Source organism: Hippocampus bargibanti, linkage group LG15, assembly GCF_051943395.1.
Source record: "Hippocampus bargibanti isolate YZ-2025 linkage group LG15, ASM5194339v1, whole genome shotgun sequence".
NCBI lineage: Eukaryota > Metazoa > Chordata > Actinopteri > Syngnathiformes > Syngnathidae > Hippocampus > Hippocampus bargibanti.
The window spans coordinates 8595561-8613948 of NC_142748.1; the positions used below are offsets into that span (position 1 = coordinate 8595561).

Sequence of the window (18388 nt, forward strand, 5' to 3'; positions counted from 1 at the left end):
TGTAAATGTCTTCAGAATGTGTAAAAAAAAATGTCCAAAACTAAAGTTTCTATATGTCTTGTATGGGAAAATGAAATTGGGTGCGGCACGAAATAGCTCGCAGCCCCCCCTTTCCTACCAAAAGAAAACAAATGCAGAATTATTATTTTGGGGGAAACAATTGAGCAGAAGCAACACAGGAAAACAAGAGCCGACCCGATTACACAGGAAAGGAGCGGCTCGGAAACACCGGACCACGTCGGATTCCTTTACCGCTAGCTGCCAAATTGTTGGATTATCTTTTGTTAGCTAACCCAAAATATATCATGATCTCCCCCATTTCGGGGAGGGTCGTCCAACCGGGTGGGTAGTAGGGTTAGCGTTGGCGGGCGTCTTATGTAGCAGCTTTTGATTTAATTAGCCGCTAAGCCGGAACACATGGAACGGCGTGCACAAACCCCATTAAACACGCAAACCCGGCCAGCCAAATGCCATTTGATATGTGGTGGTGTCCCCACCCCCATGCCCCCCCCCCCCCCCCACCCCGCCGAAGCTGCTTAGCATGTTAGCTCTCCTAAATGAGACAGTGCTTGGTCAAGAAATAATATCACAGATGTTCGTCTGCATGAACCGTTTTCCCCCTTCACACACTTCCTGTTGGCCTCTTCAGAGCCCCCCTCCCCCACCCTCCTGGACCCCCTCCTTCACCGCATTTACCAACCGGCTTTACTCCATCGTCGTCGTGTCTCAAAACATTATTTTTGGCAGCGCTCTTGCTTATTCATGACGCTCTTAACGTCACACTCTGGTCTTGTCAGAGTGTTGCATAGGTCAATATTATTTTTTAAATACATATTTTAATAATAATAACATATATGTTTTTTTTACATTATTTGTATTATTATTTTTTATTATTATTTTCTATTATTATTTTTTTATATTTTTTATTATATTTTATTTTTTATTATTATTCATTTTTTTCAAGCGCCTTTCAAAGCTCTCAAGGACACTTTCCAGTCACAGAAAAGCATAGATACAATAATAAATAAAATACAATTATAAATAGAATACAATAAATAAAATACAATTATGAATAGAAACAAGAGATAGAGCTACACAGAAATTCGGTAATATTTTGCATTATTGTTATTGTTATTTTTTAAAAATTTCTTGCCCGAAAATAAACTTCCATATTTTAGTTCACCTCCAATGTCGCTTTGATGACGACGTTAGCATGTGGCTAGCATGTGTAGCTTCCTTTAATTTAAGGGCATTTTTGCTACAGTCTGAGTCCGTTAGAGCAAAACAACAAGAGGTGGGCAAACAGGAAAAGCCTGGTGACACCGCTAACCCCCCACTAGCCCCCCTTTAGCCCACGCCCCAGACTCTGTAATGCAGGAAGTGTTCTCTGCACTTTTTCCATCCGTGGCCTCTGCCAAGCAAGCTTCGAGCACAACAATTCGACTCCTGTGACTGTGAGCGGGGAAGTCGAAAAGGGGGGAGGAGAATGGGGATGCATGGGGGAGTCAGGGAGAGAGAGAGAGAGAGAGAGAGAGAGAGAGAGAGAGAGAGAGAGAGAGAGAGAGGGAGAATCTGCAAAGTGGCCAGCTCTGCGACAAATAGACAGATCGGGCACGTATACAGCGCCTCCTCGGGAATCATCTGTTGTATCTTTTTTTGCTAAATTATCCAGGAAATTGTCGGAGGCGCTACGATAACGCAGGTGTTTGTATGCTAATAGCTCCCGGCGGCTGCAGCCTGGCCAAACCATCGAGTCGTTAGCGTCTTTTACCGTCGTTAAAACGTGGGTGTAACATGCTGTAAGTCATTCACTGCCATTCACGAATTTATTTGGGAATTGAAAATATGACCTAGAACGCCATTCCCGAATTTATTCGGGTTTTGTTTTTTTCATGCTTGGGTGCTGATAAAGCGCTAGCAAGACATCTAGCAATGTGTTTCCCGTCCACAAGGGGCAGCATTTCATTTGTTAGCGCTTTGTTCAAGCGCGATCTAAACCAATATGTATGTATTGCATTATATTTTGGGTAGCCACCCTCATTTCAAGCTTATATAACTCCACACCCATATAATTTAGGAATTCACTCTTTTTTTCCTGATGTGTTTTCCCTTCCACAAGGGGGCAGCATTTACCTTTTTTCCATGCTAGCTAGCTTTCTATCTGTTTGAGTTACTTCCGGATTGAGTGAATGCTGGCGCATGTGGCTGCCGCTGCTTACCTATAGAAAAACGTACCCTGTGACTGTAAAGTGACCTTGAGAGTTTTGAAAGGCGCTGATAAATGAAATGTATTGTTATTATTATTATTAAAGCGCTACATAAACCAATATGTATGTATTGCATTGTATTTTGTACAGCCGCCCCCATTTCAATCTCAGATAACTCCAGACCCCATATCATTTAGGAATTAACTCTTTTGTTCTCATGAAAGAACGGAGTCTATGGTTTCTTATGCTGCATTGGATGTTTATGTCGTCCTAAAACTTAATATTCTTTGGGTCCTGGAAATTGAGTGGCAATGACAAAAACCCTGGCACTGGTGTGGACACATTTTTGCACATGTCTGGCAGTGAATGAGTTAATCTATTTTTTTTACGGGTGGGGTTGGGGTCTTCCAAGCATCCTGTTGCTTGGAAAATCACCCATGCAGCATGGCACGTGAAATGTTTGAAAAGGTGCTGGATGCGGCGATGGCCCTTGAGCCCGGGCCAGCCGGCCATTGTGCGGCTAATCTCATTAGCGGCGGCGAGGATCCCGACTGCTACGAGCACGTGCGCAAACACGTTAGTATCGTGTAATTACAACAAAGCCGCTTTCATGCCTTTGACTCGCCTTGAGTCGTCCGTTTTTAATTAACGTTCTGCTCATCCGGCTTTTATGCGGCAAAAACGTGCGCGCCCAAGACCTGCTGCAGAAGCAAACGCAAAATGAGCATCGTCCGTCGTTTGCGGTCGCTCAAGACTAGTCACAGAAAAAAAATGAACACTGCAAGCTGAGCTTCATCAGAACAAATAGTGTAATTCCTAAATGATATGAGTCTGAAGTTATATGAGGTTGAAATGAGGGCGGCTGTCCAAAATACAATGCACTATTGGTTTATCTAGCACTTTAACAACAGCTGAAGCCGGAACAAAGCTCTAACATGGACAAAAAGCAAATTTGGCCCCCTTGTGGGAGGGGAAAAACATCACCAAAGGTCTGACCAGCGCTTTATTGGCCCCCCTCTACCGCAAGAAAATCCAAAGCTAACCAAATTCGGGAATGGCGTCACACTTTTCAATTCCCTAATACATTTGGGAATGGCAGTGAATGAGTTAAAAAAACAGTTAATTCCTAAATTACATAATTCTGGTGTTTTATAAGCTTGAAATGAGGGCGGCGGTCCAAAATACAATGCAATATTGGGGTTTATATAGCGCTTTAACAACAGCTGAAGCTGGAACAAAACGCTAACATGCAAAAATGGGAAATGCTGACACCTTGTGAAAAAGAAAAAAAACATTGCTAGAGGTCTGGCCAGCGCTTTATAGGCACCCAAGCATGGGGAAAAAAAACGAACAAATTCGGCAATGGCGCTCTACGTCATATTTTCAATTCCCGGCATAAATTCGTGAACATTTCTCAACAAAATATGCACTGTCGTATCTGTCACTCTTTGGGGTCTGCACTGGTGAGTGACGTGGGGGTCGGGATTGCGAAACCACCACCACTCGGCCCCGCCCTCCCTTTTAATTGTATTTTGTTGAGTGAGCTACTCAGTAGCACATCGGACTAATGCGTTGTCATTGCCCAATTAGGAAATGGACATTTAACACGTGTGTCCCCCCCCCCTCACCCCTCTCCCGCCTCTTGTTTTGATTTAAGCACGGGAGACACGCCCCCCCCCCCTCACTCTATTTCCAATTGCAGCTCGTCCGTCCACTCAGCATTTTTTACTCCAAATGTTTTCAAATAAGTTGTTCATGGCGCATCTATCATGGCGTATGTGTTCCAGACACGCCCCCTGAAATCCCCTTCCAGCAGGGGATTTGACCCTCACCCCCCTCCCCCTTTAGGCAATTTCTATTAGTGTTAGGGCTAAAAGCAAATTAAGAGTAGCTGGTTGCATGGGGGGTATCTCCCCCACACTCGTGTGAAATGGCATGGAGGAGGCGGGGCTACGTGAAGCGTTACACTTAGTGTTTTCCTTTACAACTCGTATTTTGAGGTGGAGGGGGGGGGGGGTCTTACGCTTTTTTTTCTTACCCTGCAACAAAACGATCTCGGGGGGGCTCCCGCAGGAATTTCAGGAGGCTTGTGGGAGGGGCGGGTGGTGTGGGGTGTCGGTGAAGGTCTCCCTGGCTCACATTTTGCCACTGCAACCTCCTTCAATAAAAGAAATCCATTCCCAGGCCTTGTTAAGGAACATTGCGGGGAGGTGTGATTGTGCAAATGCGGAGCGAGGGGCGGGGGGTCGGTTGCTGTGTGTGGGGGGGGGGTCTGCGCTCATATTATCCTCCGTGCCAGCTCTGGATGGAGCCTGCTGGGGGATTAGGCCACATTCTGTGAGGCAACAATGGAAGTCATCCACATTTCCATCCTCTTTTTTTGCCGCTCTCAACAAATGCGGCCTTGTCTCCCGAGCAGGCACCTGGACGGATAAAGGGGTGTCCTGTCTAAAGCAACCCCCCCCCCCCCCAAAAAAAAAAAGCCCCCCCATCCCCCATCCCACTGCCACACTAACTTCTCCCGACTTTCCTTAAACAACGGCAGCACAATGTTAACCTCATCTAATTGGCATCTGCCATTTTTGTTGTTGTTGTTATTACTTCTTCTCGCCCCATTCCGGGCGAGTGCAGTTGGACGCCCGATAGGCTATCAACCCCCCCTGGCCCCCCTTTCCCGGAGTGTTGCTGTTAACTCCTTCACTGCCATTCACAAATTTATTCGGGATTTGTAAAAAATAGACATAGAGCGCCACTCCCGAATTTCTTCGAGTTTAGTTTTTTTCATGCTTGGGTGCCGATAAAGCACTGGCAATGTATTTTTTTTTCCTTTTCCACAAGGGGGCACCATTTCCCTTTTTTACCATGTTAGCGCTTTGTTCCAGCTTCAGCTGTTGTTAAAGCCCAATATAAACCAATATGTATGTGTTGTAGTGTATTTTGTACAGCCACCCTCATTTCAAGCTCATATAACTCCAGATCCATATAATTTAGGAATTAACTCTTTTTTTCCAGATGAAAGAAGAGCATCTCAAATTTCTAACACTGTATTGAATGTTTATGTCGTCCTAAAACGCAATATTCTGTGGGTCCCGCAATTTGAGTGACAATGACAAAAACCCTGGCACTGGAGTGGCCACATTTTTGCATGTCTGGCAGTAAATGAGTTAAGCACATTTGCAGTAATGGAGGCTTATTTATTTGAAGGGAGGCATTTATTCGCTTTATATGAGCTGGATGCATGGCTTTGATGAGTCTGCAATTATTTTCGGAGGAGAAAATATTTACCTGAGGCGGAGGTGTCATCCCATTTACCCCCCACCCCCTCCTTTTTTTTAAAAGCTCAATTAGCAAGCAAATGATTGAACATGATACCGCCCGACGTGGAAGGAAGCAAAGCGGCGGAACCTCCAATAACTCACCTCGGGGGTGAGGCGCAAGGCGGGGAGGGAAGAGAAGGGCAGAGGGAGGCGGTTGGGGGAGGGAGGGAGGGAGGAGGATTTGTGGTGCTGGTTTAAAAAAAAAAAAAAAGCATCAACAGCATCAACATCGCCACCTTGTGGGACGATCAGGGAAGACAACTGCTTCAAATTGACTAAATAAATACTCATCACGTCATATTTTAGCTTTGATTGATGGGGAAAAAAATAATTGAATGCAAACGGAGCTTTTTTTATTATAAAAATGCATTTTTGTTGCATGTTGCAGTTTGATGGGCGGCCGGTAGAGCGGCAGGAGGCCACCGAGGGACAATCGACATGAACTCCATCCCGTCCATGGACAGACACATCCAGCAGACCAATGACCGGCTGCAGTGTATCAAACAGGTCAGACACTAAAGTCCAATTCCAACCCCCTCCGCAACCCATTTATTCGCATATAAATGAGCATACTGACCATCTACGCAGCACTTACAAAATCCGTCCAATTTCCAAACGGCGGCCACGGAGCTGTTGGACTGGTGCGGCGACCCGCGAGCCTTCCAGCGGCCTTTTGAGCAAAGCTTGATGGGATGTCTTACGGTAAGTTTATCCGTCTGATATCGAAGTTGAACCGGCAACTGATTACCCCCCCTGGTTCAGGTGGTTAGCCGCGTGGCGGCGCAGCAGGGCTTCGATTTGGACCTGGGATACCGACTACTCGCCGTATGCGCTGCCAATCGGGACAAGTTCACGCCAAAGTCGGCAGGTAAAAACCGCAACCACATACAGTAAAAAAAAATAATAATAATGATAATTACCATATTTTCTGCACCTAAAAGAAAAGCTGACTATGCGCCTTATAATGCGGTGCGCCTTATGTATGGAAAATATCATTCATTGAAGGTGCCCCTTATAATGTCGTGCACCCCATGTGTGGAAAAGGTTTTTAAATATGTCATTTTTGACGACACCCCTTATAATGCGGTGCGCCTTATGCATGGAAAACGTTTAAAACTATGTCATTCATTGAAGATGCCCCTTATAATGCGGTGCACCCTATGTATGGAAAAGGTTTTTTAAATGTTATTCATTGAAGGTGCCCCTTATACTGTAATGCGGTGCACCTTATGTATGGAAAAGGTTTTTAAATATGTTATTCATTCCAGAAAATATGGTATTTGCCGCATCAGGATGGTTAATTCGAGCGGAAAAAAACTAGCTGTAGCATGTGGCTAATTTTTAAGTTTCTTTGACAGACAGACCCCCCTCCCCCCCGTCAGAGTTTTGTGCGGGTATTGCATCCTCCTCCCGCATTTCAAATGCATGTTGCTCTCCTCCCACATTTGGGGGGGAGGCCCTTGTCGACAACGTTGTTAAGGCGCTTCTGTGGCAACCCAACCCCCCCCCCCTGCAGGGCCCCGGGACCTGTTCCCTTGACACCCAATGGGGGTAGGGGGTTGGTTGCACGGCAACGCAAGTCACATGATGGGGGGGCTAGAAACGTGGCAGCGGGGGTCTCCAAACTTTTTTTTTTTAGAAAACATGAAAGACATGGGGGCCCACTTGTTGATCCAACACTGAAAGACTTAGTTGGCTTTAACACTCTTTTTTTGTTTCTTTTTAAATAAAGTTATTCATATTTTTCAGCTACTTTTTTTCCATTGAAAATTCATTAACTCATTCACTCCCATTCCCGAATTTATTCAGGAACTGAAAATATGACGTCGAGCGCCATTCTCGAATTCGCTCAGGCTTTTGGTTTTTCTTCCTCGGTGCAGATAAAGCGCTGGCCAGACCTCTGGCAATGTTCTTTCCTTTCCACATTTCCCTTTTTTCCATGTTAGCGCTTTGTTCCAGCTTCAGCTATTGTGAAAGCGCTATATAAACCAATATGTATACATTGCATTGTATTTTGGACAACTTCCCCCATTTCAAGCTTAGATAACTCCAGACCTATATCATTTAGGAATTAACTCATTTTTTTTCTGAATTCAAGTGAAAATGATAAAAACCCTGGCACTGGAGTGGAAATATTTTTTGCACATAGTCTGGCAGTGAATGAGTTAAGGGGACTATTAGAAAAATACACATTTTGCCAATTTAAATGATTCATGTTTCAAGTCCTGTTTGGAGCTTCCCGTTGCGTTTAACAGCAAAATTAAAGGATGGGGGTGGAGATCAATGACGGCGTCCCGGTTTACGATAAAAAGCTCGTTTAGCTGCTTGGGTGTGCAGAAGTCACAGAAATAAATGTGGATTTTGCCAAAAACTTGATTTTTATCCTCGCCCAAGCCAAAGATTGTCGTACGTTTAAGCGTAATTGCTTTTCACCCTTGAATAGGGCCGCGCTTGACAAGACCAGTAAAGGCCGCTTGTGTCATTTATTGAGGTGAACAACCGATAGCTTGAATGGATGCACTCAAGGGAAGGGAGTGAGGGAAGGGGGGGGGGGGGCGTGGAGAAATCCCATAATGCACCAGGGCAGGGGGATGGGTGCCTGTAGTGACCTCTTTGTGAGCAAGATTAGCCGCTTCTATTAATCTGTGATTAGGTAGGAGGCATCAAAAGGGGATTGAGGGGGGGGAGGTTGATCACAACCCCCCATATCATCATTATTATCATCATGGAGCATATGGTGTTACTTGGGGTGCCCCCCCCTCCAATAAAATAAAATAAAGGGTTTGTTGATCATCATGTTTGCGGAATGGTACAATCCGGGGTGTTTGCGCCTCAATAGTCTCTTGGAATTCCTGCCTTCCCAAGACTGAAAAGATGGGGGGAGGGGGCAAAGGAGGTGCTGCGGTGAATGGGGCGGGGGGGGCAGCTAAACAAGGTTTTTAGTGAGGTACATAATTGGTCGGGCTGAGACTCGTTTGTCTTTTTTTTTTTTTAACAAATGGAAATTAACTCAGACGCGCCAGTTGCGTGTGTCCAAAGGCGCCTCGGCCCGTTGGTGTGGTCGGGCTCAACTGGCAGAACTTGACAAACGCCCACAAGTTGGTTGCGGGGTTATCAATCAAATCGTTGCGGTAGTGGAAGACAAAAAAAAGTGCCTCTTTTGAAACGACAGTGTGAATCACTACAATTATTTTATTGAACCACAAAACATGGCGAGATTGTCAAAGGAAAAAAAACTGGTGCACCGACATTAGCTCATTTACATTCACAAATTTATTCGGGGTTGAAAATTCCATGTTGAGTGAACGCTGGCGCATGTGGCTGCCACTGCTCAGCCACAGAAAAACGTATCGTGACTGTAAAGTGTCCTTGAGAGTTTTGAAAGGCGCTTAGAAATGAAATGGATTATTATTATTATTATTATTATTATTATTATTATTATTATTATTATTAAAATATGACGTAGAGCGCCATTCCCGAATTTATTCAGTTTTTTTTTATGCTTGGGTGCCGATAAAGCACTGGCCAGACCTCTGTCAATGATTTTTTTTTTTTTTTTCCCCATCCACAAGGGGGGCAACATTTCCCTATTTTTCCATGTTCATCTGTTGTTATAATAATGTAATAATACATTTCATTTATAAGCGCCTTTCAAAACTCTCAAGGACACTTTACAGTCACAGGATATTTTTTCTGCGGGTTAGCAGTGGCAGCCACACGCACCAGCGTTCACTCAACCCGGAAGTAACATTAAGTAACTAAAACAAAAAAGCGCGATATAAACCAATATGTATATATTGCATTGCATTTTGTACATCCGTACCCATTTCAAGCTCATATAACTCCAGAGCCATATCATTTAGGAATTAACTAATTTTTCTGATGAAACAAGAGAGTCTAAAATTTCTAACGCTGTATTGAGTGTTTATGTACTCCTTAAACTCAATATTCTGTGGAAATTGAGTGACAGTGACATAAACCCTGGCACTGGAGTGAACACATTTTTGCACATGGTCTGGCAGTGAATGAGTTTAAAAACATTTTCAATATTATTTTAAAATATATTCCATGTCGTAGAGTGATCCATCTCTCCTCTTTCATCCAGAACTGCTTCATGTCACAAAGAGGGTACAGCATGAATGAATGTCTCTCTGTGTCTATGTGTTGTCATGTTATTTCGTTTTTTTTTTAATTCAAGATGGCGCCGCAAGAGTGGCTACCTTTCCAGCAGCTCCTGTATTTTGTTTTTTCTACTTCTTTCTTTCCTTTCCTCTTCTTTTCATTACTTTTCTGCTGTGAAATGTAAATTTCTCCACCACGAGACAAATAAAGGTACATCCAATCTAATCCAATCAACCCGACCATCATCCTAAAATGTTATTTAGACCCCTGTGGGCGTATATAACAAATATTTGCGCTCAAAAATGTCAGCGAAGGCGCTTCGCCACATACAAGCGAGACATTTGATGCCTCGAGTGCTTGCTGAATCCATTTTTTTACATGCTTGTGTCATTATTTATCCAAGCCTGATGAGCTCTAATTAGCCCCTCCCATGCCTGCTTGGAATCCACACTCCTCCATCTTCTGTATTGCTCTTTAATTAATATTCTGATGAATTAAGTCGCCCCGCAAAGAAAAGTAACTATCTTTATTTATTTTTCTGGGGGGGGGGGTGAGCTGCTAAATGTTGCATTTTTTTTTAAAGGAGGGAGGGGGTCATGTAACTGGAGCAAGGCCAAGGCACAGACAGTCTAGCACATTAGGCCCCACCCCCCTCCTTCTCTTTGCAAGTTTGAAATGTGAGATGCCTCCCCCCCCCTACTACCACCACTCCCCCTTTGCGTTTCTCCTTCTTCTTCTCCCCTCCCCCCTCCCATGGCCTGCCTGCTGGCAAGGAGGCTGCTGCTGCTGGTGAAGTATGTGTGTGTGTGTGTAAGTGAGCCAGCGAAGAGGGCATGTGTGTATTTTAGAGAGCATGCAATGGATCGCTAGACAGAAAAAAGGAAAGCGGATCAATATCAAGGTGAGAAGATCAATCATCCATCTTGATTCCCTCCCGTCATCCCCCTTTCCCCCCATTCACCTTCAATCATTTGTCGTCTTCTCTGTTTTTCGGACTACAAACATGGCTTCTCATTACCGTTCCTCCTGCTTGTGCCTTATCCACATCTCAGGGGGGGTATTTTGTGTGCCGGCGGCCGATATTGCAATGGCTCCTTGTGTTGTTGTTGTTTGTGTTTATTTTTTGCTACTTTTTGCAAGCCACCCATGAATAATTGATGTGCATTGTGCAGGCGGTCAGTGGACAAGGCATGGCCCCAGGGAAAGGGGGGTGGGAGGTGGGATGTGGTGACCACGGGGGTTTGGTGAGAGAGAATGTTACGCATAGGCTTGAAATGAGCTGCCGGTGTCGCCTTTTGATGAACTCCTTCACTGCCATTCATGAATTTATTTGGGAATTGAAAATATGACGTTGAGCGCCATTCCGGAATTTGTTGTTTTTTTTTTTCATACTTGGGTGCAAATAAAGCACTGGTCAGACCTTTTGCAATGTTTTTTTTTGTCCACAAGTGGGTAGCATTTCCCTTTTTTCCATGTTAGCGCTTTGTTCTAGCTTCAGCTGCTGTTAACCCACTATATAAACCAATATGGATGTATTGCATTGTATTTTGGACAACCGCCCTCATTTCAAGCATATATAACTCCAGACCCGTATAATTTAGGAATTAACTCTTTTTTTCTGATGAAAGAAGAGAGTCTAAGGTTTCTAACCCTGTACTGAATGTTTATGTCGTCCTAAAACTCAATATTCTGTGAATCCTGGTGACAATGACAAAAACCCTGGCACTGGAGTGAACACATTTTTGCACATCGTCTGGCAATGAATGCGTTAAATGGAGCAAAACGAATATCATGGCCGCCCGCAACAGCTGACTGGCACATTTGTCGCACTCCAAAATGGCCTTGGTTGATCTTCTCCGATCTCCTTGAGTACTTGAAGTGCCGTTTCCCACCAGACTCTTGGCGCTTTATCGCTTTAAACACACCCCCTCCCCTCCATAGATACCGCCGTCGCCCAGGCAGCGGAGGAATTGCTACATTTGGTTTGTTGGATTGAACGCGTCTCGATGGGAATTTGAGGCGAATGTAAAATTCCAAACGTGTTTCGTTATGGTTCTCGGGGGTTAAAGAAATCATATTTCCTCAATTACCTAACTGCAAATATGCTGGATGACTTCTTATGGGCTGTTTGTATGTATTATACTGCCCTCGTGTGGCCAACGTATGCATTATAAAAAGAAAGAGCGCAATGTCCATTGAGCGGAAGCAAAAACTAGCAAAGTGTTTTCGTTTTTATGAATTTTTCCATCTGTGTAGTACAATTTTTCCTCGTTAAAACAATGTTGAATTCTTTTTTGGGAATAAATAGTTTTCCCTTTTGTCATTCGACGGGATAACACCAGGCGACTCGCACATATGGCCGCTTCTAATGAGCCCGGAGGGGTGCCCGAACCAGACTCCTTCGGTCTTTGACCTCCCCTCTCGGGTTCCCCCTTCCCACCACACCTCAGCCCACCCCCATCCTCCGCGGACGCGTCTCACGGGTCGTTCGGAGGCCTAGCAGCCTGAGGTAGCTGGCTAGCACATCTGCGCCTCGCCTCATTAGCACCGATTTTTTTTTTTTATGCTTTCGTTCCCGAAAGTACGAAACATGAAGCAAACGTGTACCGAAACTTCTTCTCGTGCAGCTCTCCTGTCGTCGTGGTGCGAAGAACTGGGCCGCCTCCTCCTGCTTCGCCACCAAAAGAACCGACAGAACGAAGCGCCGGGGAAAGTGCCCATGCAGCCCCCCATGAGCTCCATGAAGCCCGGACTCTCGCACGGGTCAGTTTACCCCGAAACGTTCTGGAGAATTTGAACGGCGACGTAACCCCGCCCCTCCTTGCAGTGATGGGTCGTTTTCCTACGACTCGGTTCCCTGGCAACAGAACACCAATCAACCTCCTGGTTCTCTATCGGTGGTGACCACCGTTTGGGGGGTCACCAACACCTCGCAGAGTCAGGTGAGCTTTTCGATTCCCGGACGATTCGCCAATGAGCGGCCGTCAAGCTCTACGTTGACCCCCATGCAGGTTTTGGGGAACCCCTTGACGAACAGCAACAACCCCATGAACCCGGGGGGCAACCCGATGGCTTCGGGGATGTCGGCCAACAACCCCTCGCACTTCAGCGGCCCCCAGCAGCCGTTCCCCAGCAAAGGCAATGCCAACCAGGCCTACATGCAGCAGGGCATGTACGGGCGCCCCAATTACCCCCCAGGGGGCGCTTTTGGCGGCAAGTAAGATAATAATAATAATCCATTTCATTTCTAAGCGTCTTTCAAAACTCTCAAGGTCACTTTACAGTCACAGGATAAGTTTTTCTGTGGGTGAGCAGCGGCAGCCAAACGCGTCAGCGTTCACTCGACCCGGAAGTTAATAGGTAGAAACCTAGCGAGCCAGACAGTAGATAGCCAACAGATAGCTAGCTAGATAGCTAGATAGATAGCTAGCTAATACACTGAATGTCACTATTAAATACAGATAGAAAGCTAGTTAGCCAGATAGTAGATACATAATAGATAGCCAACAAATAGCTAGCTAGATAGCTAGCCACCTGGATAGTTCTACAGCTGATAGCTAGCTATCTACATAGTTAGCTTGCTAATACACTGAATGTCACTATTAAATACAGATAGAAAGCTAGCTAGCCAGTTAGTAGATAGATAATAGATGGCCGTTGCGCATTTATAAGAAAAACACCTTTGCTCGTAGAGGTTTTTGACGGCATCTTTCTTTCTTAAGCTACCCCGGAGGACCCAACGCTGGACCGGGAGGCCTTGGGATGCCTCCGCATTCGAGGCCCCCCTCGGATTTTACTCAACCCGCCGCGGCCGCCGCCGCCGCTGCCGTCGCCGCTGCCGCCGCCACGGCGACGGCTACCGCCACCGCCACCGTCGCCGCTCTCCAGGAGACTCAAAACAAGGACATGAACCAATACGGACCAGTAAGTCCATATTTGACCCCTCCTTCTCCCTCGAATGCAGATCGAACGCCATTTTTTTTGTGTTCCAGATGACTTCCTCTTTCCAAATGGCACCCAACCAGGCCTACAATAGCCAGTTTATGAACCAACCGGGACCGCGCGGACCCCCGTCGCACCCCGCGTCCAACATGAGCGGTCCCCCGATGCCCAGGGGTCAAAGCATGGGACCCTTTGGAGGTCATGCTCAACGAATGCCCCAGCAAGGGTATGCGGGACCGCGACCTCAAGGCATCCCGATGCAGGGGATGAAAAGACCCTACCCGGGGGAGGTGCGTCCATCTTGAATCTTTGAATTTTTTGTCCGTTTTTGTCCTTTTGTGATGATCAAATATTTTTGTACATGGCAGCCAAACTACGGGGGGCAGCAGTACGGACCAAACAGCCAGTTCAGCAGCCAGCAGGGCCAGTACCCGACCCCCAACGCTTCCAGGCCGCTTCCGTCCAACAATTACCCCCCCCAACGGATGCCAGGACAGCAAATCCAGTCCCAATATCCCCCCCAGGGTGGTCCCATGGGCCAATATTATAAGGTACGACACCGCCTTTGTGCTAAATCCAAATGCACAGGATCCATGGTGCCTTCACTGACTGCTGGGAATTATATATATATATTTTCTTCCCAATGCTGTGAATTATATATATTTTTTTCCAATCACAACAGCAAGAACCGCCTTTTAACGGCCAAACCACCAACTTTTCCGGGGGTGGTTACCAGTACAGCCAGGGTACTATGAACGGGGTACGTCCACGCTATCAAGTTAAAATTTTATATTTCTCACATTATTTCATTTTGTTTGTAATATTCCATTTTTTTTTTACATTTTTTTGTTTCATCCAGCCACCCAGACCGATGGGCAACTACCCCCACTCACCAGTACCGGGTAATCCCACCCCTCCAATGACACCAGGAAGTAACATCCCTCCGTATTTATCGCCCGGTCAGGATGTGAAGCCGCCGTTTCCGCCTGACATCAAACCAAACATCAACGCTCTTCCGCCGCCACCCGGTTTGTCACCGCCTCATTTTGCAACGTCGGATTTGACCTTGGGGTCATGAATCGGGGTTTTTTTTTTATAGGCAACCACAACGAGGAGCTGCGGCTGACCTTCCCCGTGCGCGACGGCGTAGTCCTGGAGCCCTTCAGGTTGGAGCATAACCTCGCCGTCAGCAATCACGTCTTCCATTTACGACCTTCCGTCCATCAGACGCTGATGTGGAGGTAAGATTCAGGAACATCTTAACTGGAGAACTCCGGAAAATAACTTCAAAGTTCTTCCAGGTCGGATCTGGAGCTTCAATTCAAGTGCTACCACCACGAAGATCGGCAGATGAACACCAACTGGCCGGCGTCGGTGCAGGTTAGCGTTAACGCGACGCCGCTCACCATCGAGCGCGGCGACAACAAGACCTCCCATAAGCCCCTGCACCTCAAGCACGTCTGCCAACCGGGCAGGAACACCATCCAGATCACCGTCACCGCCTGCTGCTGCGTAAGTTCGTGTCGCCTTTTTGTCACGTGCGGCCTTTGATTTCACGCTGCCATTTTTCCTTCCCGTAGTCGCACTTGTTCGTGCTGCAGCTGGTCCACAGGCCATCGGTGCGTTCCGTCCTTCAAGGTTTACTGAAAAAGCGGCTCCTACCGGCGGAGCATTGCATCACCAAAGGTAGATGGCGGCGGACCACCCCCTTTAGACACCCGACACCAAAAATAGATTTAACGCATTCACGGCCAGATGTGCAAAAATGTGTCCATTCCATTGCCAGGGTTTTTGTCATTGTCATTCAGAATCCAAGACCCACAGAATATTGAGTTTTAGGAGGACATAAACATTCAATGCGGCGCTAGAAACCTTAGACTATCATCTTTCATCCGAAAAAAAGAGTTAATTCCTAAATTATATAGGTATGGAGTTATATGAGCTTGAAATGGGGGCGGATGTACAAAATACAATACTATACAATACATTGGATTGGATTGGATTGGATTGGATTGGATTTGCCTTTCTTAGTCTCGCAGTGGAGAAATTTACATTTCACAGCAGCAAAGTTATGAAAGAAATGAAAGTAGAAAAGCAAAACACAGGAGCTACATACATATACATATTCAATTCGGCATGAGAAACCTTACCTTCTCTTCTTTCATCTGAAAAAAAAGAGTTAATTCCTAAATGATATGATTCTGGAGTTATATGAGCTTGAAATGAGGGCATGTATCCAAAATACAATAAAATACAATACATATTGGTTTATATAGCGCTTTAACAACAGCTGAAGCTAGCACAAAGCGCTAACATGGACATGGAAAAAGGGAAATGGTGCCCCCTTGTGTAAGGGAAAAAAACATTGCCACAGGCCATGGTCAGCGCTTTTTCGGCACCCAAGCATGAAAAAAACAAAACCCGAACTAATTCAAAAATGCCGCTCGACGTCATATTTTCAATTCCCCGAATCAATTTGTGAATGAGTTAAAATATGCGTTTCTTTCTTTGCTCGTTGCTCCAGTCAAGAGGAACTTCAGCAACGTGGCGTCGTCTTCGGGCAACGCGGGCCTCAACGGCGAGGACGGCGTGGAGCAGACGGCCATCAAGGTGTCGCTGAAATGTCCCATCACCTTCCGGCGAATCCAATTGCCAGCCAGAGGTCACGACTGCAAGCACGTTCAGGTATTGCCAAGACACCAACACCCCCCAAAAAAACCCACACATATCATCATGGTGATTTCTTGCAGTGTTTCGACTTGGAGTCGTATCTGCAGCTTAACTGTGAGCGGGGAACATGGCGATGTCCTGTGTGCAAGTACGTAGATATTTATTTTTGGAGAACAAAATCATTCTGATGATTGATGTATTGATTATTATTGATTATGTTTTTCAACATAGCAAAACGGCATTGTTAGAAGGACTGGAGGTGGACCAGTATATGTGGGGCATCTTGAACGCCATTCAAAAGTAAGCTAATAAGTCTTCTTTTATTAACTCATTTTTCTGCCATTCCAGAATGTATTATGACGTGGAGCGCCATTCCAAAATTCGTTCGGGTTTTGGTTTTTCTTGCGGGGGGTGCCGATAAAGCGCTAGTCAGACCTCTGGCAATATTTTTCCCTTCCACCAGGTGGCCATCATTTGCCTTTTGTCCATGTTAGCGCTTTGTTCCAGTTTCAGTTGTTGTTAAAGCGCTATATAAACCAATATGTATGTATTGTATTTTTTACGGCTACCCCCATTTCAAGCTCATATAACTCCAGACCCATATAATTTAGGAATTAATAATAATAATAATAATACATTTCATTTATAAGCGCCTTTCAAAACTCTCAAGGTCACTTTATAGTCACAGGATAAGTTTTTCTGTGGGTGAGCAGCGGCAGCCACACGCGCCAGCGTTCACTCAACCCGGAAGTAACTCAAATAGATGGAACGATAGCTAGCTATATGATAGATAGCTAATAATAATAATAATAATAATAATAATAATAATAATAGTTTTTTTTCTTATAAAAGAAGACAGGTTTCTTACCATGCACTGAATGTTTATGTAGTCCTAAATCTCAATATTCTGTGGGTCCTGTAATTTGTGTGAAAATGACTAAAACCCTGGCACTGAGCGGACACTTTTTTGCCTATCATTGGATTGGATTGGATTGGATATGCCTTTATTAGTCTCACAGTGGAGAAATTTACATTTCACAGCAGTAAAGTGATGAAAGGAATGAAAGTCATCTGGCAGTGAATGAGTTAATCATCATCATCATCATCATATTTTCCTCAAAATATTATTATTATTTTTAATATTTTGTGTCTTAACTCCGTTCAGCTCCGAGTTGGAGGAGGTGACGATTGACCCGACGTGCAGTTGGCGTCCGGTGGCCATCAAGTCTGAGATCCACATCAAGGAGGATCCGGACGCCCCACTGGCCAAGCGCTTCAAGACCATGAGCCCGAGCCAGATGATCATGCCCAACGTGACCGACATGATCGCCCAGCTCGGACCCGGACCGTCGCCGTACCCCTCGCAGCAAAACTCCAACAATGGCGAATACGCCTCGCAAGGTAAGCAATCGGCAAAGAAAGCCAACGCCGCCTCAAAAGCCAGGCTGACGTTGCGGCGCGGCGTTCTCTCTCCTAGGCAACAGTTACCACGGCAACTTTGAGTTCCCGCACGGTACGCCGGGCGCCACGTCCGTCAATGACTTCATGCACGGACCCCAACTGTCCCACGCGCCCGACATGCAGAACAACCTGATGAGCACCGACAAGCCTCTTTCCCACGCCATGCCCGACTCGGTGAGTTGGGGTTGGCCCTTAGTCTCCCTATGGATAACATTTGTGAGATGGCTACTTGACCCTTGTCTGTTTGTTTACATGTCATTTTGCCACTTTCCTGTCCTTTTTCAAAATCTTCTGCAAGGCTGTTAGATTTTGCCCTGTGACTAAAATATGTCTCCTCCACGTGCAGTGTATAAAAGTAATTACATTTACCATCATTGTGGTCATCGCGACCATTTTGTAAATTCAATGCTATGTGGATGTCAGATTTCACAGTTGCCCTTAATCTCCTCTTGGATAAATTGTGTCTTCTCAGAGGTGAGGAGTAAACACTGTGACCAGTCCGAATTTCCTATCCTCGTGTCCTTAGTCTCTTCTTGAAAAAAATATTCTGCAAGGCTGTTAGATTTTCATAATTGCCCTTAATCTCCCCGTGAATAAAATACTGTATGTTTCCTGCAAGTGCAGTGTAGGAACGTGATTAAATTCATCATCATTGTGGTTATCGTGACG

The 18388-nt window shown here is 45.6% G+C and overlaps 1 protein-coding gene across 1 annotated transcript in view; it reads left to right on the plus strand.

Moving 5' to 3' along the window:
• The window catches only part of LOC148887587 (zinc finger MIZ domain-containing protein 1-like), a 35793-nt gene that overhangs the window by 13822 nt on the left and 3583 nt on the right, over positions 1–18388 (plus strand). The window contains exons 3-21 of the mRNA XM_089015715.1: positions 5913–6031; positions 6113–6226; positions 6287–6392; positions 12274–12409; positions 12474–12588; positions 12658–12863; positions 13369–13570; positions 13639–13878; positions 13957–14139; positions 14271–14348; positions 14448–14616; positions 14688–14829; positions 14890–15100; positions 15169–15274; positions 16113–16273; positions 16339–16406; positions 16490–16558; positions 17424–17659; positions 17736–17893. Of these exons, the coding sequence (XP_088871841.1) occupies positions 5963–6031; positions 6113–6226; positions 6287–6392; positions 12274–12409; positions 12474–12588; positions 12658–12863; positions 13369–13570; positions 13639–13878; positions 13957–14139; positions 14271–14348; positions 14448–14616; positions 14688–14829; positions 14890–15100; positions 15169–15274; positions 16113–16273; positions 16339–16406; positions 16490–16558; positions 17424–17659; positions 17736–17893 (2769 nt within the window). The 5' untranslated portion in view covers positions 5913–5962. The remainder of the gene's footprint in view (positions 1–5912; positions 6032–6112; positions 6227–6286; positions 6393–12273; positions 12410–12473; positions 12589–12657; positions 12864–13368; positions 13571–13638; positions 13879–13956; positions 14140–14270; positions 14349–14447; positions 14617–14687; positions 14830–14889; positions 15101–15168; positions 15275–16112; positions 16274–16338; positions 16407–16489; positions 16559–17423; positions 17660–17735; positions 17894–18388) is intronic.